The sequence below is a fragment of the Rhinopithecus bieti genome, unplaced genomic scaffold, assembly GCF_001698545.2.
Source record: "Rhinopithecus bieti isolate Rb0 unplaced genomic scaffold, ASM169854v2 scaffold_22548, whole genome shotgun sequence".
Classification (NCBI taxonomy): Eukaryota; Metazoa; Chordata; class Mammalia; order Primates; family Cercopithecidae; genus Rhinopithecus; species Rhinopithecus bieti.
Genome location: NW_016810469.1, coordinates 1,459,845 through 1,479,881, shown reverse-complemented (window position 1 = coordinate 1,479,881; position 20,037 = coordinate 1,459,845). Strand labels below are relative to the sequence as shown.

Below are 20,037 nucleotides of genomic sequence, written 5' to 3'. Positions count from 1 at the left end.
GGCGGTTCTAATTTATACACAGTGGTCAGGGAAGGGCTCTTCAAGGTGAGAACACTTGAAGCCAAATCTGGAGGAGAGGGAACCAGCCATGTGCCTGAGAGAAATGCTCCAGGTAGAGGAAACAGCATGTGCAACACTCTACAAGGCGGCTGACAGGGAGAATCAGCATCACCATCAGGATGTCCACATTGTGTCCTCTGAAGGGCTCTGCAGGCTGACTCAGGACTACTTGGGTGAGGAGGAACAGCAGGAGGAGGAAGAGACAGTGCCCAGGTGCCCTTCACTCATGCATTCATTCAGCACACATCTGCTGGGCTCCATGTCTGTGCAAACACAACTCTTCACTACTAGCGCTGAGGACAACGTGTGGATAGCCCTGTCCCTGCCCCTCCTCCTGCCCCTGCCTCATAGCACTTAGTCAGAAGGAGCTGCCTCTGCCCTTGGGCTCTGGCAAGTACGAGGGTTCCCAGCTTGAGTAGAGCAGATGGCAAGAGGACCTGGCCTGGCACAGGTAGAGGGGAAGGGGAGTGAGGTCCAAGGGGGCCTCCCTGCGGATATGCTGTTGAGCTGAGACCTGCAGGATGAAGGAGTTAGTGGGCCAAGTGAAGGGCAGGAGTCCTATCCCAAGAGCAATGGTGAGTTATTGACGGCTTTAAGTGGGGAGTACCATGATCAAACTTGTAGACCCCATGTGTGGAAGAGATTGAAGGGTGAGGGCTAGGGCAGATGTAAGGAGAAGAGCTTAGGTGGTGATTACAATGGCCTAGGGCAGGCTGCTGGCAGACAGAAGAGGGCTTGGGTATGCTTAGGTGGTGAATCTGCACAATGGGGCCATGGACTCAGCAGGGGAAAGGAAAGGTGGCTAGGAAGGAGGCGGTAGGGACCCCACAGGTTTCCAGCTCGTGGAAGCGGCACCCAAAGGTGCCAGCTGCGGCTGAGTGCCTTTGAGATGTCCAAGCAGAGATGCAGGGCAGGTGGTGAGAGATGTGGGCCAGTGGCTCAGAAGGGCTGCTCACACAGGCTTCACTGGCTCCGCAGTAATCAAAGTGTGGCCCTGAAGAAGCTCCCCTGGAGAGGAAGCACAGAGGGGGCCCTCAAATCAATGGCTTGATTGAGGGAAGCTGCTGGAAAGAAAAACCAGAGGGCAGAGGACCCCCAGCCCCTGTGTCCCCAAGGTGCTGCCCCTGCAGTCAGACTGCCCTTGGCCTCCTTCCTCCATGCTGGCTGAGCCAAGCTCTGATGGCAGGAAACCCTTAGTCCTAAGAGGAAAGGGATCTACTAGGAGCAAGGGGTCAAGGGGGACAAAGGGCATCCTTTCCGTTGGGGAACAAGACGAGGGGCTGTGCCAGAGACTCTCAAAAACAAGAGTGCTTCTCAGGGTAAGATGGAGAGGGGCATTCCTGTTGGAAAGCTCTCGCCCCTCACCAAGCTCACCTCTCTCTAGCACACCTTACATTTGAGCTCCAGGATCTTGCCACTGCACAAGCCTAAGACATCTTGGAATGCTGGCACATGATTACCCCTGCTGCCTCTCCCGGATCCCAGCAAACAGCCTCAGCACCAGAAGACTTGCTCAGTAAAGAGTCACAGAATGCCTTTCAGTAGGGGAAGCCACATGAGATCAGAGCGGCCAGAAAGGTCACCTGCAGGAGCAGCGAGAGCAGCCTGGAACAGGCTCCCAACCCTGAAGACCAACAGAAAGCATGTGGGGAGCCACTCCAGGGTTCTGGGCAGGGCAGCATTGCGTGGCATGTGTGGGTCTCCAGGAGTTTGGGGGTAGGGAGGGGGTCTGAGGCCAGCAGCAGGAGCACAGGTAGGACACGTGTGTGTTCCAAAGGACAGGTCCCTGAGGTTCCCCTGATTACTGTAAGGAGGCTGGGGAAAGAGTGTGCACGCACATATATAGGCATACACAGGTCCACACACATGCAGAGAAGCACATGTGTACACACCTGCATATGCACAAGAACACATACATGCATAGACAAATCACAGAAAGAAGGCAGCTACAGATACACGGGTTCAGGCCACAGAAAGGTGCCCTTCCTGACACGAGTATAAGTGAGTAGTGGGAAAGTGCCTGCAGCTGTGGACTCAAGGACACATGCCTATGTGTACCCACCTTGCACATGCACATTCACACACACGGACACACACACACAGGTCCATAGGAGCCCTGGGTAAGGGCCTATTCCTTCAAGAACAGCGGGGGAGCCCAAGCCAGCTCTACATTGGATGGTGGTGCTGTAAGTGGTGACAGGCTGGGTGGTAGACAGACGCTTCAGCCACATGGGCCTCCAACCCCAAGCAGCCTTCAGCAGTGAGAGGCCACCTCAGAGTGGGTCCTGAGCTCACTGATTTGCTGAGCTTCAGATGAGCAGCCCACCAGCCAGCTGCTTCCCCTCCTGAAACAGCAGCCCTAAATAAGTGATAGCCCACCTGGCTAAGGGTAGGGCCTGGCACAGCTGTCATCAATGCTGCCAGCAGGACAGGAAGGGGCAGGTGTGGGGCGGTGGGGTACAGGGGCTGGGCCTGACCCAACACCTCCCCAACTGTGCTTCCCCGTCCACACCCCGAGCAGTGCACACAAACACGTGGATGGATACACAGAGGCTGACAGGCACGAACACACTCACAGTACCCAACACACAGTGGAACACAGGCACTGAGTCACAGGCCCTCTCTGGGAGGCCCGCACATCACTCAAACCCAGAACCACAGACACAGCACACACAGACACTCCCCCGCCCCTGGAGAGCACGCATGCACACACAGGCTGCCCTGCTCCATACAAACATAGGGCACATGCACATACATCCACACACAAGCATATCTGGATAGCTGCAGCCAAGCATACTGAACAGGCTACCTCAAGCACGCACACATGTGAACACAAACAGCAGAAGGCTCAGAAACACCCTGGCACATGCTGTGTAGACGAAGACACATCCGGTGCACCAAGGTGTTCAGGACCAGACACACTTGCACACATTCACACAAGTGCTCACGCACACATCCAGAGTGTCTGGAGTGTCTGCGGCCTTTCTGGCTCACAACCTCATCCCTGTCAGTAAGGATCCCCTCCTGGCCACCAGGGCCAAGGTCTGGTGTTTTGGCTGGCCAGCCGTTGTGGGACAGACATGGCTTGTGGCCAAGGCCTTCTTAACAAAGGCTTGGCATCAGACCAGATTCTCAGAACTGGTAAGTGATGCTGAGGAAGACAAGGGTCTTGGTGACACCTCCTCCTGCAGGCCTCCAGGCTCCACTAACAGCCAGAGAGGGGGGCCTGTGGGGGCTTCAGTGGCTCAGTGGGGGAGGAGTCCTGAGCCGTGGGGTGCCCAGCCCCGGGGACAGCAGGCCCTAGAGCTCTGCTCCCCACCCTTTTCAACGTCATCCTCCCCTTCTCAGACTAAGCCAGCAAATGGCTGAGCCAGGGAAGCAGAGAGGGGAAGAGGCCCTTGGAAGACGGGGCTGGGGGTGGGAAGCAGGCAGTGTGATTGGTAGGAAGGGGCAGCCGCCTTGGTTGGGGACTGGGCCAAGGTGCTGCATAAGCAGAAGCCCAGAAGAGGAAGTTACTTAGGAAGATGAAATGAGTCAGTGCAGCATCTCACCAGCAGCCATTTAAATGACTCAAAGCCTCATCGTGAAACTGCCACAGTTTACCCAGATGGCAGCATTCCACATGCACACCGAAAAGGGAGAAACCTGCTAACTCCTTCCACGCTGGTGTGTGGGCAGACAGGCTTCTCAGCTCCCAGGAAAACAGCTGCCCAGGGCCATGTCCACTCCACACCACTCTCTCCACCATCACACGCCATGGTCAAGCTGAATCCTTGTAAGGCTTCCAAAGAACTGAGAGAGGCAGACCCCGAGCCCAGCATCCTTGGGAAGTGAGGGGAGCACAGAACAAAGGCCCCCGAGGTGCACAGGAAACATTTCAGGTGAAATTAGACAAAGTCGGTGGGGAAGGATGAAGCCAGACCGGCCCCGAGCCAACAACTGACTCTGGGGGATGAACACACGGTACTTGCTGTTCTATTCTCTCTACTTTGGCGCATTTTGAAAATCTGAAATTTTTTTCTGAAATAAAACGTTTTTTAAAAAGCTTTGTGTCCTCTCTTTGAGAGAGAGCAGTCATTCATTGTTCGTTCCCTTACCCACACTGTCCTGTGAGTGAAGCATGCGATCTCCATCCGCATCACTCTGGGCAACGCCCAGCACCCAAGGGAGACCAGAAGCAAGACCCCCTCTGCTGGAGCAGACCACAGAGCAGGAGGCTTCAGCAGATGCTGCACAGCTATGGAAACCGAGGCTCTGAAAAACAGGCTCCAGAATAAGGCTGGGCTGAGTCCTGAACCCTCATCAGATTGGCTGATTGGGGGCCTGTGCTCTTATCAATAAAGAGAGAGGGACATGTGTTTACTGCAGGGAACTTTCCATGGCAGGCGGGAGTGTGATCCTGAGACGCTTCCATGAGCCTCTGTGCTCTGTGAGCTTACCTGTTCTGTGAATCTGTGTGCCCGTGAGCCTGTGTGCCCCATGAGCCCATGTGCTTCATGACTCTGTGCCCCCTGAGCCTGTGTACCCAGTGAGCCTATGCCCCGTGAGTCTGTGCCCTGTGAGCCTGTGTGCTCCGTGAGTCTGTGCCCAGTCAGCCTGTGTGTCCCATGAGCCTGTGTGTCCCGTGAGCCGTGTGGCCCATGACTCTGTGCCCCGTGAGCCTGTGTTCCCTGTGAGTCTGTGCCCCATGAGCCTGTGTGCCTCGTGACTACGCCCCGTGACTCTGCGCCTGGTGAGCCTGTGTGTCCCGTGACTGTGCACCGTGACTCTGCGCCTGGTGAGCCTGTGTGCCTCGTGACTGCGCCCCGTGACTCTGCGCCTGGTGAGCCTGTGTGCTCTGTGAGTCTGTGCCCCGTGAGCCTGTGTGCCCCATGACTCTGTGCCCCATAAGTCTGTGTGCCCCATGTCTCTGTGCCTGTGTGCTCTGTGAGTCTGTGTCCTGTCAGTCTCTGTGCCCCATGAGCCTGTGTGTTCTGTGACTGTGCCCTGTAAGCTTGTGCCCCATGAGCCTCTGTGACCTGCGGGTCTGTGCCTTGTGACTCTGTGCCCCATGAGCCTGTGTGTCCCGTGACCCTGTGTATCCTGTGAGTCTGTGGCCCGTGAGCCCGTGTACCCCATGACTCTGTGCCCCACGAGCCTGTGTGTCCCGTGAGTCTGTGGCCCGTGAGCCTGTGTGTCCCGTGAGCCTGTGTGCCCCGTGAGCCTGTGTGACTCATAAGTCTGTGCCCCGTGAGCCTGTGTGTCCCGTGAGCCTGTGTGTCCCATGAGCCTATGTGCCCTGTGTCTCTGTGCCCTATGACCCTGTGTGCCCCCGACTCTGTGCCCCGTGAGCCTGTGTGCCCTGTGACTCTGCCCTGTGAGCCTGTGTGCCCTGTGACTCTGTGCCCCTTGAGCCTGTGTGCTCTGTGAGTCTGTGTGTCCCGTGAGTCTGTGTGTCCCGTGAGTCTGTGTGCCCCATGACTTTGTGCCCCATGAGCCTGTGTGCCCTGTGAGTCTGTGCCCCGTGAGCCTCTGTGCCCCATGAGTCTGTGTGCCCTGTGAGCCTGTGTGCCTATGAGCCTGTGTGACTCATGAACCTGTTTGCCCCATGAGCCTGTGTGCTCCGTAAGCTTGTGTGGTCTTCGCTCTGGTGTTTAACGCAGTGCTTGGCACCTGTACATGCTCAATAAACATCAGTGGGTGAATGGAAGTTACAGGCCAGTGGGGTACTGGGAGCCCCTGGAGAAGGCAGGGGACACTGGGAACAGAGTGAGGTCTGTGAAGGGACCTGGGATGGCTGAGCAACTGCCTCTAGGCATGGGGTCCACTCCTGGGCTGGGCCCATGCTCCTCTGGCCCACTTCAGAGTCACTGAGAAGTAGGGGAGCAGAGCAGAACCCTGTATCCAGCCTCAAGGCCCGTCCCATCAGCACCTCCTGGACTTCCGCTGCTAAGCCTGGCACCTTAGAGGTGCTCCATTCATCCCCTGGACACAGAACTGCCCCTCTAGGCCTATTTGGTCAGCTCTATTGCCTGATATACCAGCATCCCTCCTTCCCCCACCCTGCGATGACCAACCAGGCTGAGGGAGTAAGCGCCTCAAGGTCCCTTCTAGCCTAGGATAAGCTGGGGAGATGGGGTGGGGGACAAAGTGCAATCCCTCAGAGAGGAAAGGGTGCTGATTTGGGATTTATCAGGGAAGTACAACACATAGGTCACCACCAAAACAGCTTTGGGGTGGGTCAGTGGTCATTCCACTGCTAAAGCCACATACTTGGAGACGACCTGTCCTCAACTCTCATATCCCAGGGACAGCAGCTCTCTCGTTATCCTATCCCTGTTTCGCTGGTTTCTGCAGACATCCAGTGATGCCTCTTCTCCCCTGCACATGGAGGTAAACTCCATGCAACACATGTGTTCACACACGTGCCCACCGGTGCACACACCCACATCCTCACTCAGCCGCCTGCCCTCAAGCACCCACCATCCCTCCCTCCACAATCCTGCCTGGCTCAGGCCCAGGCTGGGGGTGAAGGGGCATATGGAGGCAAGCAGGAAAGGGGCCTTGGCCTGAATTCCAAAGTCTGAAATAGCCCACCACAAATTATCTTTGTTCTGACAGGCTGATTAGCATAATTATCCCATCAGAGGAAAAAAAACAGAAGAGAGAGGACGAGGACAGTGGTAGAAAGAGAGACAGCCAGGGGCAGAGACAAAGAAAGCAGCAGGCACTGAGAGGGGTGGCTCTTAGGAGGCCACAGCCCACGAGTGAGCACGGATGACCACCGGGCCGTGGGCACAGCCCTGGGGGAGCCCCTTCCCTCTGACAAGCCAGGCTTGCTGTGGGCTTCAGGGCCTGCCTGTGAGACGGGAGGGCTCAACAAAGTGATCTCCAAGGTCCTGCTGGCTCCGACATGAATGTCTCGAGATGGCAGAGCCGGGATGTGCTCGACAAAATCATTTTGCCGAAGGATGCAAAGACCCTTGAATGTTGTCCTGCTTTCATTCAAGTCACATCTCTTTATTCTCCAGCCCCCCTTATCAAGAGCCCAGAATGTGAGTGCCTGTCCTAGGTGCTGGAGACTCAGCAGTAATCAGGACAACCGACCACCCTTGCTTTCGAGCTCACAGCCCGGTGGAGGGGGACAGAGAAACCCAGCCAGGTGATTCCAAACGCGGTGAGAACTGGTCTGAGAGCCAGAGTCAGGGTGCTCTGGGGATGCTGATCCAGGCACGCTGGTGGGAAGACAAGGAAAAATTCAAAAGGAAAGGAGGCTCACAGAAGGACTGAGTGAGGGGCAGTTGCTGGCCAGGTGGCGCAGGAGCACCGGCCCTGCACAGACAATTCCAGACATCACGAGGCACGGCTTCTGCCCCCTGGCCGCCCAGTACCTGCTTCTGAACAGGTCCGCATGTATTAGCTTCTCCTCTTCTACTAGATGGAAAGATCCTCGCAAAGAGGCACTTTCCATTCCTCTTATCTTTGCCACAGTCCTGGGCACACAATAGGCTTAATACATCCTCGCTGAATGCAGGCTCGGTCCATTCACAGAAACAAGCCACAGATGGAAGATCCTAGCCTCAGGTCCCTGGGGCTCCCTCCGGTCTCCCCTAGGTACATGCATGCCCCAGGGGTTAATCTCAGCCCCACGCTGCTTTTCAAGAAAGAACTAAAGGGATGCGTCTAGATTCAGGAGAAAGGGACGAGAAAGGGTCAGGGAAGGGACTGAAGGCCAAGAAACCCAGAGGACCTGGAGACTCCTAAGCCAGGGCCCTGGGTTTGTGTGCAGTAGGGCCTGAGGCGAGCAAGCAGATGGTGGCTGGAGAAGTGGTTAACGGTAGAGGAAAGTGAGAGAGAGGGAGATGAAGAGAGAGAGAAAGAGAGAGAGAGAGAGAGAACAGAAGTGAACAAAAAGTCAGAGGGAGAAGGAGATATGGAGAGGCGAAGAGAGGGACCAAGCCAGGTGGATAAAAACCAATACAAAGGGATACAAAATGAAGGAAGGAGGGAGGCTGAGGCAGGAGGATCGCTTGAACCCGGGAGGCAGAGGTTGCAGTGAGCCGAGATCTTGCCACTGCACTCCAACCTGGGCAACACAGTGAGACTCCCTCTCAAAAAAAAAAAAAAAAAAAAATGAAAGAAGGAAAGAGGAAAATCTAGAGGGACATCTAAATAAAAATGATGAGGAGAGATGAACTGGGGTGGGTGGAGGTGGCCAGGGGCAATGCAAAGGACAGAAATGGTGAAGGGAGGCAGAGCCAGAGAGCTTCCATTCCAGGAGGAGAGAGGAACTTGGAAGGGGGAGGAGAAGGAAGGAGAGACATTAGCCAACCCCGAGGTCAGGGACCGAGGCAGGGAGGCCGGGGGAGGGATGGGCTGCATGCCCAGTGTCCTCTCCCCATCTGCCTGCCCACGGGAGCTAATCCTTGGTCTTCCACTCCATCAGGCTGGCAGGACTCTCTCCCTTGCCTCCTGCCCACTTGGCTCCTTAAGTGTGTCTGGGGGAGGTAAGCAGTGGTGGCAGGCAATAGAGAAGACAGCTCTGGGAATAAACAAACCCCCTGCTCAGCCTCCTGAGACCAGGACACTTGAGACGCCAGGCAGAACGTGAGAGTCACACCAATGCTTCCCAATGGTTTCCTGTGTGCCTGGGAGGAGGGTTAGGAGTTGCATTAATAACTACGATGGAGAGGGATGCCTTCTGTGTGGCACGTACTTGCTGAGCTCCTTCTATGCATTATCTCATTCAGTCCTCACAACCACTCTGAGCCGCATGCCATTACTCACTCCCTTTGAACATCTGAGGCTCAGAGAGGTTCAAGAACTCGCCCAAAGTTGCACAGCTGGGAAGTGGTGGAACCAGGATTTGAACCCCTGCTTTTAACTTCTATTCCTTGTGATCTATAAAGAGAAGTGAGGTCGTGCTGGCCTCTCTGTGAGAGTTTCCCACCTCCGAAGGCCCAGCTTCCTTTAGGAAACAATCCCCAGTGAGATGTCCCCCTGAACCCCCAGCAGCCTCTTGCATGCTTTTCAGGTTGGTGCGACCTTGGAGGCACCTCTGCATTGAATGGCTGTATGGACAAAGGCCTCCCAAAGCAGGCAATGCATGGAACTGTCTCTGGTGACCTGAGCCTCAGATTGTATCCATTTGTCCATCATCCCCAGAGACAAAGAATTAGCTGGTGAGGATGAAGAGACAGAGTTTAAAGCCAGAGCCTTCTCCTAAGGCTGGGAGGCCAGCTGGGAATTCTCTGTACCACTGTGGCTATGAAGACCCCGTGGAAAAATGCATGCAGAGGCAGGAGGTGCTAACAAGCCATGGTCCTGGTCTGGGCAAGAAGAGAGTCAGTCATTAGTATGGGGACACCAGGCTGCTTACACAGCTGGGTGAGGTCTGGCACAGATGGGCCAACCGTGTTGGGCTGCTGTACTCCTCTGGACAGCACCAGAATCCTCCTCCAGGTCTTGTCCGGAGACAGGCACCAGTTGAGGGTTCAGGATTTCTCAGAGCTCAGGTGACCTCCCTGTGGAGGGGGCCCTGAGCCCTAGCCTGGGAGCTTCATCTATGGCAGCTGGCAAACACTCCAGGGGAGGAAATCAGACCAGGAGGCTCCATGACTCAGGGGTGGCCTCCATACAGTGACCCCCTTCCCTCCTCACACATGCAGCATCCATAGACAAGTTGGACCACTGGAAACCAAACCCCCACATCTCTGACCTTCTGATATAATCAACATGGACCAGGGCTCCCTGTATGCGGGGCTCTGACTTGGATACTTTCTCATGTTCATCTTTTATAGTTTTCAGTTACTCTGAAAGGGTCAGCTCCTGATACCCATTGGATAGATGGAGGCTCAGTGAAGTGACTTGCCCAAGACCATGCCCACAGTGAGTAGCAGTGCCTGATTGCAAGACCATTCATGTCCTTTCCACCGCCCATGCCTCCGCCAAGGTACTCCACATGATATGACCAGTGCAGCCATCACTAATACCATCAAACTCAAACCTCAAGTGCCACGTTGAAAAGAGGAATCTCCAAGGCATAAGACAAACATCCTGCGGGGGACAGAGCCCATAGGAAGGTCCCCATAGCTGCCATCTGCCACCATCACAGCCCAAGACCATTAGCTGAGTCAGTTTCCTAGGGAAGGTTTTGAAACACTGTTAATTCCCCCAATTATAAGACAAATGCTTGTTGATCCCGTTAAGGTTCATCACACAGTAGTGCCACCTGAGTGACAGCTAAATCCGAGGGGCCCAGTGCCATGGAGTGGAAAGCGTGTGGTACCTGAAAAAGCAGGCTCAAATCTCATCCCAGAGCTGTCCTCACTCAGAGTATGACCTTGGGTGAGTCACTTAACCATCTTGGACTTCTATTTCCTCGCCTGTCAAATGAAGGAGTTGAATTATATGGTCCCCAAGGTCCTCGCGGGCTGAACTTTCCAGAAGACGGTGATTCGTGATTCAATTAAAGTTTACCAGGCTGCCTATCAGAAAATTTAATGACTCTTCCGAGTTGACCAAGGCAGGCAAAAAAGATTATAAATGTAATTTCATTGAAATGGGAAAAGATGAGAATAAGCAAGCAAATAACATCTGAACACAGAGGCCACACTTACCAGCGAACAGTGAGTCACTGCCTTTGCGTGGGGGAAAAAAGAATGAAATTGGATTCTCTGGAGCTCACATGGACTTGTTTTCCCAGAGCCTTGCAGAGGGCTTGCCATAGCCAGGGGATAGATGAGACTCTTGGGGTTAACTAGAAATGGGGGGAGAGAGGTCCCAGGGGAATGTGATTTAAGCCAACCTAAAAGAGGAATTTATGACAACTGCAGTCATTTCTTCTCCATTTGACCCACAGGCCTCCAGACTTGCTGGGATGTGGCTCTGAAAGATTCTGAGATAGTTTAGACTGAGTCTCAACGGGAATTTTGTTCCCAGGGAGGTTAAAGGTTCTCTGTGGAACCTCAATTCCCTAAGAAACATTTGCAAAGAGGGTAATTTAAGCAAAAATACTATTTGTTTCCCAATTTACAAGCAATTACACATGATTTACAGCCCAGCTTGCCTCTTGCACAAGCAGCTCTGTAATTTACAAGACCATAAAGTCGGGGGCTCCCATGCTCCTGCCACAATAAATCTGGCCTGGATGGTGACTTGGGGCGGAAATGATTAATCTGCCCTCTGAGGGATAAGCCAGCACAGTGCTATATTAGCCAGGGAAGCATCATGCTGAGATGGCACTTCTCAGCCCCACCCGTGACACCTGTTTTGCTCTGGAAGACAAATATGCCATATGGTCCCAAGAGACAGGGACACAGGACATGGTAGCCAGGAAAGGGTGCCAGCCAAGGGTGCACATCCAGCTACCTGTGCACTGATGTGCACATTATCTGTTGTCCTGAGGGTTCGCCCCAATCACCTCTCCACAGGCCCAGATCTGCATCAGCTGGGGCAGCTTGTGGCAGATTTATGATGTCTCAAGCTGGACATGGGACCAGACAGGCTGTCAGGCAAGTGACAGACAGAAAGGCCACAGTTTGGCCTGGACTGTAGCTAAAGAGTTTGCCAAGCCAACAGGGCCCTTGGACATTCATCAGAGAAGTCCGCCTTGGACTGGGTGGGTCTGGATCAGAGCCTCTTTGCCAGGACAGAGACGGCTGGGAGGTCAGCACCAGGGACAGCTCCAGCAAGGCTCTGCTTGGCTAAGGCTGAGGATGACCATGGTCTTTTGACTTTCCACAGTTGAAGTTAGTGAAGGTGAGAAAAATTTCTAGCTTGAAAAACCTGACTGAAAAGGCAGGTCCTAATCTTTGTGGATCCATGTAAGAGCCCTCTTTTCTTCCTCACGAAGCCAGGTGTCTCTGGACACCCAGAAATCACTCTGAATACCATTGAATCCTTGATGGATTTAATCATAGCTTATTTCCAAGACCCTCCCCATCAGAACCCTCTTCCAGGGCACAGACCATCCCCTACCCCTTGGCATTCTCACCTTCATAAGGATTCTGATCTTCAGGCTTAGGTCCTGAGAAGAAAAGAATAATAGATCCAGGCACGGTGAGCCCCTCATTCATTTATTCACCATATAATACATAATAAGACCCACTATTTGCCAGACAATGTGCTTGTTTTGGGGGATGCAATGGTTTAAAAAAAGATGTATGGAATCCTTGCCCTCTTAATAGGTGAGAAGGACAATTAAGTTAACTTTAACAATCATGAATATTTGTTGAATTCTTATTAAGTATCAGGTCTTGTGTTGGGCCCCTTTATAGACAACATGTCATTTAATCTTCAAGCCATTCCATGCAGTAGATGATAGTATCAGCTAATCACACAGTTAGCAAGAGGAGGGGCTAAAATTTGAAGTCAGACATCCTGACTCTAGGGCCTTCCCTTTTAACCACTAGACAATGACAATATAGTTTGATCAGTGCTGTGATGGAGTGCAAGAGCCTTTCTGGTCCTCACTTCCCTTCCCCAGCTCCTGGTCCTCCCTTCTTCACTGAGAGCTGAGACCAAGGGGTAAGTGCACCTGTGCCCTTTCTACTGGGACCTACAAATCTCTGAAATGCTTCTCACTCTGACGCTTTTCTCTGCCTTATCCTGGATTTCTGCTCCAATCTCCATGCCCAGTAGGGCCTGACTACCCTCTGCTCAGGGATCACTCTACAGCACATAGCTCACGGCCCTGAGCAAGCATAGGAAATGAGGGAGCAGAGACTCATGGGTCATCTGTGTCTCTATGGAAACACTGACACCAGGATGCAGAGCCACAGCCTATGGTCTGGAAATGAGGAGGCAGGTGACAGGTAGGAGGTAAAGGGGAAGCAGGATGGAAAACCAGGTAGGAAATCCAGCTTGACAGACACAGAGTGGTGTGGACAAAGGGTTGGACCCACTGGCAACGCTACTAGAAGGTAAACGACAAGAGGTGAAGGGCAGAGGGTTAAGGTAATGCACTTGGGTGCCAGACGCACCGAGTCAGAAGCCCAACTTTACCACCTATAGACAGGTTACTTAAACTCTCTAAGGCTCTATTTTCTCATCTATAAAATGGGGCTAATAATAGCAAAAGCACATCCTGTTATGATACTTGAGATAACAGATCTATGATAAATAGTAAGCACTCAATAAACGATAGCAATAATGTGATAATAATGACTTATACTTTGCCCAGTGAGCCTGTCCTGAAGAACCTGGTCCCAGGCAACTGGGAACAGAGGCCCAGATTCAGTGCCAGGCCCTTGGGTGTGTTTTCCACTAGGCCCTCTGTCTTACTGAGAAACCGAGCTGCAGAGCACTGGGGTTCTGTGATGGTGGCAGACTCTCTGCCCCAACCCTTCCCCAGCTACCCACATCTCTTGCAGGTAGAAACATCCCTGGAAGCTTTTACAATGAGCAATGGGAGCACTGTTATTCACTTCCTCACAGTTTCACCTGCTCTTCTCTCTCTCTTTTGCTCTCTCCCTCTCCCTCTGTGTGTGTGTGTGTGTCTGCTTTGTTTCCCTCTGTTCATGCTCCCTCCATATATTTATTTTTGTCCCTGCCCTTCCTGTCTGTGCCCCTCCCCCACCATCACTCCCACTACCCCACAGGGCAGGAAAACTGGTGGCCATTGGGAGTGACACACATTCCCATAAGGCAGGTCAGAAGCACATTGTCAAGGGGGTTGACTGAGTATCCTACCTGCAGGTGTTGATACTCCCCCAAGAGCAGGGAACATTTTGACCTCTTTCCAAACAAGCTTTGGGCAGCTCTGAAGATACTTCCACCTGCCCTTTCAAAGGTCCCTCACTAGTAGCTCCTCTGCCTCTCTCACATGCACCTAGTCAGCCCAATGGTCACAAGCACAGGGGCATGGTCCCAGTAGCTGCCCCTCCTTACAGTCTGGAGCCTCCACAGCTGCTGGCCCCACCTGCCACAGCTCCACGTGAGGCAAGGCCAGGACTTCCTGGAGCCTTTGCAGTGACATTCAGGCTGGCAACTGGGTAGCAACGTGGTCCCCATTTCCCCAGCAGTGGGTGTCTCAGGAGCAGATGTGCCTGTCGGGACAGCACTGACACCCCCACCTGGGAAGCTCTCTCTACTGTTGTTTGACAATCGACAATTTAAGCAAACAGAATGACTCATCCAGAGACAAAGCCAAGGCAGGCAGCTTTTCCAACCCTCTCCCAAGGGAGGTGAACTAATTTGGGGGCTTTGTCAAAGTGCCCACTCCCTTCTCTCTCTACTCCCCATGAAGAGGCCAGATGAATGAAATTGATGCCATATGCCATCCTCTCTTCCCCCAAATTACACTGGCTCCCAAGGCAAAGTAATCCTTCCAGAAAACCAAACCAGCATCCTCCAGCTCATCCCCCAAGTCAAAACCTGCAAGTTACCATGCCAAGAGTGTCATCAGGGGCTGAGCAGGGCCCCACCAATGGCAGGAGCCAGTCAAGACAACCAGGGGGAGAAATGGACCTAAACAGCTCAGGGAGGTCCCACCTGCCCCTCAGAAACCAGTAAGGGACTGTGTCTGGTCATCCTCCCTCCATCCTGTGAGAACAGCAAACGGTTAATAAGGAGACAGGGCCCACGTTCAAGTCTGCCACCTGGGAGCAGAGTTAGATTTGGGTTTTGGTTTTGTTTTGTTTTTGGAAGTAAGTTTGATCTTGACAAATTAACCGCCTCCCAACACACACATAATCACTGACAGATAGATTTATTTATCCATTCATTCAACATTTGTTGGCACTAACCATGTGCCAAGCCTGTTGCTAGGCCCTGAAGGTGCAGAATGAAAATCCTAACGGTGGAATAAGTACTGGAGTAGAGACCTGTGTAAGCTACCCTGGGTGTGCATCATGAGGAAAGAGTCACTATTTTCTGAGGGTATTCGAAAGGGCTTCATTGTAGAGAGGACACTGGCATAAGCAACAGGATAAGTGAAATTCAGTAAAGGAAGTCACAGAACTCACAGAGTTCAATGCAGTCTTGGGTCCTGGCTTCCGGCTGTAACACACATCTTCTCAAACCCAACTGGGCAAGACACACCCAGAAATCACAGAGCTTTCCATGGAACCCCATGAGGATGTGAATGGACAGAACTCTATCATGTGAGCTAAGAACAATTCAGCTAATCGAAACTATGACCATATGAAAAATGGCAATATGAAACACTGTTAAAAATTTTGGCAGGGGAAAAATTATATAATATCAGTGTTATCTCCAATGGCAGTGTGAAGGGCAAGGTTGACAGGTAGGGTAAGGATGCTTGACGTCAGGTGTGATATCCAAAAACTGAACAGTCATTCGTCACGTCAGCTGCTTCTGCTTTCGGGAGACCCATGTTAGCAGGCACCAAAGGTTTAATAAACACATACAGAGGCAGAATTGACTGGGAAAATTTTATCAACCAACTATACAGTTTCTGCAATTTGGGAAAAGACCACTGTCTGATAGGAGGTGGAATGGGTCTCTCTGCTCCTGAAACTACTTAATGTGAACTAGAAGGTCATCCGTATGTCTTCCACAGGTGGTGAGTGGGGCCACCCTACCATATCAGGCCTCACTGCCCTTAGGAAATTCCTTAAACACCAGAGTCTGAAATCAGAGGTCCGCATACACTGACTCAAACGACATTTCTAGCCTTTCTCTCATTCCAGTCCTCTAATCTAGCTGGGTCATTCTACACACCATTCACCTCACATTCTCTACTCTTTTGCCCACCATTGGAAGCTCAATTCCTGGCATGAAAATTGTACTCAGTAAATATTTTATGAACGAATAAAAGGATGGATGGGTGGATGAATGGTTGGACAGGTCAGTGAATTCCTACCACAATGCCATTTGCTCTGATTAGAGTAAGTCTCCCCAGACTTACTTGGAGCTTGTCTTGGAGAACTGGCTCCAAACACTTCACCTCTAGGGTTCCCCAGCCCACTTCCCCAGCCCACTCCATTGTACATAGATTACTTGTTCCTCTTCATTGCTGGTCATGGGTCTGCCATGCTCACTGGGAAATCAATCATGCTTTGATTCCACAGATTGCCCTGCAGAGTCTCTTATATTCCTCTTGGTTTTGTAATTGGTTTTTCATGACTTTGTTCCCCCAATAGTCTTTGACTACCACAAGAAGAATGACTCTATATTTTATTCCAAGACAGTCCTGGACCATTGGACAAGTCCCAGTAGGAACTGACTAGGTGATGATGTGCTCATAACAAGCCCTTGTTGGGGAGCCATGCAAAGCTGTGAGACACCACCAGCCAGGGCAAAGCAAAACTGGCCTCTCTCCGGCTCTGCTGCTGTGGGACTTTGGCTGACCACTTGCCTCTGGACCTCCTGGACATGCTTAGTCTGGCTCTTCTGTGGCCCTTCCCTTGGAGGACCTCCTTCACCACCTGGTTCTGGTAGGGCTGTCAGTTATAGAGCACCTTCTCCAAGCCATAGAGATGGGCAAGTGTCTAAAATGGCAAATCAGCCTTATCATCCTTCTGACTCCAGGATAGGCACATGACCAAGTCCAGGTCAACCAGAAGGGCTTTATTCAAGAGCTTGGAGGGGAAACATCCTTCCCACACAAATGGAAGACTGCCTTTGCCATAGAATTGAATGAGGCTGCAGCTAGGCCTCAGAGAAGCAAAGTTAAGGGATAGCATGGCTTGATCACCCAGGTCTAGCCACATCTGAACCAGTCTACCTCTAGACTGCCCAATTCTGAGGGCCTGCTAATTCCCTTTTTACTTAACACACTTACAGTTGGGTCTCTAAAATCAAGAGAATCCAGGGTCTAAGTCCTCCCTCTGTGCCTTAAGAAGGATGGGAGATGTGCAAATTGTTTCACTTCCAGAGAGGGACAGTGGGGAAAGGTTATACTTGGATATCAGAAGCCTCTTAGAAGTTCTTGGTGGCTCCTAGAACCTTGCCCCAATCCCAGGGAGGCTCCTGGGTGGCCTTCGGCAGCTCTGATCCTCAATGCTCAAAGACTTCTAGGTGGATAGCAGGGTGAAGGAGACTGCTGCCTGCCATCTCCTCTCCAGCAGAGTCATCAGCATCCACATTCTCCTATCTGACACCCTCCTTTTCTTCTGCTCTTCTTGCAGCCACATTATACAAACAGGCCCACCCACAGTCACAGAGCCCTGGAGACACCCTTTTGGAGGGAACGGGGAAACTTCTCCAGCTTACCTCTCCGCAAAGTGCTTCTGTGGCAGAACCAATCCCCAGGGTCTGGCACCATCTGTTGTTAGAAATCCCCTTTGCTAATTATTAAACTTCTCTGAACGGAAATGAATCACAGAGCCAGGCAGGAGGGGGCTTGAGGAGGCACTGGCAATTTACTTAGCGGCAGTAATCATCCCAGCCAGGCCACACACGGAGGCTCCTGATCCATCTTTGGCATGGGCTCTGCCACGTGCTCTGCATCCCAACGAGGCTGTTATTTCTGAAGGAGAATCCACGGGGCCTGGGAGGCCTGGGAATTTCCTGCAGAACTTCAGTGGTCTGGAACCTCCTTGGAGCCCCTAAGGACCCCACTTTGCCTAGGCCCAAGGAGTCAGCCAGGGCTGAAAGTGGACAGATCCTGATGGAATGGACCAGGCCTTCCGTACTGACTCCAGCGTCTTGGAAGCAAAGTAACAGGCTCACGGCACCCCAGTCAGCTCCTAGATGAGGAAACACAACGATGTAATAGGATCTTATCCCTGAATTACACCACAGAGAGAGTGGAAGGGGTAGGAGCAGGGTCTTGAGAAACGGGAGGTGGGTGCTATCCTAACGAGGGCTCCCACCACCTCCAGGGCTTCCCGTTGCCACTCTTATTCCCCTTTCCCTCAGGTAGGCTGAGCCAGGTTATGTTCAGGGAGTCAAAATGAATGTAGGGTGCTAGGAAAGAAAATCCCCATGTCTTGAGCACTTTCTAGGGTCCAATCACTTTGCCGTTTTCTCATGGAATCTGCCCAACCACCCATGCAAGACAGGCATTATTCTCATTTAACAGACTGGAAAACTGAGGCTCAGAGAGGAAAAGTGACTCAGAGAGGAAAACGTCCCTCAGCAAGCTGGGAGCAGAAGTTGGCCCAGTTCCATGTGACCCTTTTCTCTCTACTACACTAGGGGCCAAAGGATGGGGAGGAACATCTGTGTCCAGAGCAGGATTCATTGACACTCAGGGAAAGCACATGGGGGCCTGGCCTGCCCAGTCTGTAGCAGGCCCAGGGTCACCATTATCATCACCATCAGTTCTGAGCAGGTACCAGGTGTCCACTGGCCTTGAGAGTACAAAGACCTGAGAGGCTCCCACTGTAGACCCTTGGGAAGAAAGTCAGGTATCGGTGACCCATGCCAGTCTGGTATCTGCCCCAGGACAGCAGAAGAAAAGCGAATCTCCAGGCAGTCCCTTCATGTACCTATCCCTCCCTTGTTCAGATACTTCCAAAGCTACCCCCAGCCCTTAGGATAGCAAACAGAGGCCACCAGGGCCCTGCAAATCCTGTCCCCTACCCGCCTCCTTAGAACCATCACTCCACCTCTCCTCCCTGCGTTAGCAGCACTGGACTTCTCTGGCCTGGGAAAGTGCTTGCTATGTCTGCACACCAGGCCTTTCCTTGAGCTGTTTCTTCCACCAAAAGCACCCTTCCCACACTCTTTGCCTGGCTACCTAGTCTTTCTTTGGGTGTCAGCCCAGATATCACTTCTTTTCCCCTCCTCCCTCCCTCCCTTCCTTCCTTCCTTCTCTCCCTCCCTCCCTGCTTCCCTTCCCTTCTTTCTTTCCTTCCTTCCTTCCTTCCTTCCTTCCTTCCTTCCTTCCTTCCCTCCCTCCCTCCCTCCCTCCCTGCTTCCCTTCCCTTCCCTTCTCTTCTCTCTCTCTCTCTCTCTCTCTCTCTCTCTCTCCAGAATCTCGCTGTCGTCCAGGCTGGAGTGCAGTGGCATGATCTTGGTTCACTGCAACCTGCACCTCCCAGGTTCAAGCAATTCTCTCGTCTCTCAGCTTCCTTAGTAACTGGGACTACAGGCATGCGTCACCATGCCCGGCTACTTTTTTTTTTTTTGTCTTTTTAATACAGATGGGGTTTCATGGTTTCATCATAATGGTCAGACTGGTCTTAAACTCCTGACCTCAGGTGATCCACCTGCCTTGGCTTCCCAAAGTGCTGTGATTACAGGCGCGAGCCACTGCGCTGGGCCTAGACATCACTTCTTTAGGGGAAAACTCTCTCAAAGCATGAAATGAGGCATGAAAAATGATTGTAGATGACGTAGCAGACGTTTATGATGCTGTGTGCCACGTTCTCCCAGCTCACCTGGTTTCAGAACAGCTGTCGTGGACAATACCCTGTCCTTGTTTCACCTGAATTTTGGAAAGGTCACTCAGCCCTCATGAGAAACCAGGAAGTGTGAGGGGAAAGTGACGTAATGGGTGTTGGAAATTGCAGACATGTGCCCAGCTTCTCTATCCTCCAGTGAGATGACTGTGGTGTGTTCAGCTTGGTTCTTTGGGCCACCATGGGATTGAGGCCCCAGCAAACCCATGAAATACTGAGCAGCGGCCAGCTCAGCATTCCATTGGCTTTTAGCCCTTCCCTGCCTCAGTTTCTCCACACCTGCACTCCTGCTTCTTCCCAAGTAAACTACCTGCCCTCACGTCCTTATTTTAGGCTCTGCTTTCAGAACAGGTCATCACAGAAAACTGTCTTTTTATTAGGTTGGTGCAAAAGTAATTGCATTTTTGGCCATGACTTTCAATGACAGAAACCGCAATTACTCTTGTACCAACTTAATCCTTTATTAGTTATGTACCTATGTGTTAAAATATGTTAACTGGGAGGCCGAGGCGGGCAGATCACGAGGTCAGGAGATTGAGACCATCCTGGCTCACACGGTGAAACCCCGTCTCTACTAAAAATACAAAAAATTAGCCGGGCGTGGTGGTGGGTGCCTGTAGTTCCGGCTACTCGGGAGGCTGAGGCAGGAGAATGGCGTGAACCCGGTGGGCGGAGCTTGCAGTGA

The 20,037-nt window shown here is 52.3% G+C and overlaps 1 protein-coding gene across 2 annotated transcripts in view; it reads right to left on the bottom strand.

Annotated features, from left to right (window-relative positions):
* GRIK3 (glutamate ionotropic receptor kainate type subunit 3) overlaps positions 1 to 20,037 on the bottom strand; it is a 238,062-nt gene that overhangs the window by 157,665 nt on the left and 60,360 nt on the right. The window contains exon 1 of one of the 2 annotated variants that reach the window (XM_017892129.1): positions 17,218 to 17,383. The exons of the other annotated variant lie outside the window; for it this stretch is intronic. Coding sequence (XP_017747618.1) covers positions 17,218 to 17,269 — 52 coding nt within the window. The 5' untranslated portion in view covers positions 17,270 to 17,383. Of the gene's footprint in view, positions 1 to 17,217; positions 17,384 to 20,037 lie in introns of those variants that run through there. 2 annotated transcript variants of the gene reach the window in all.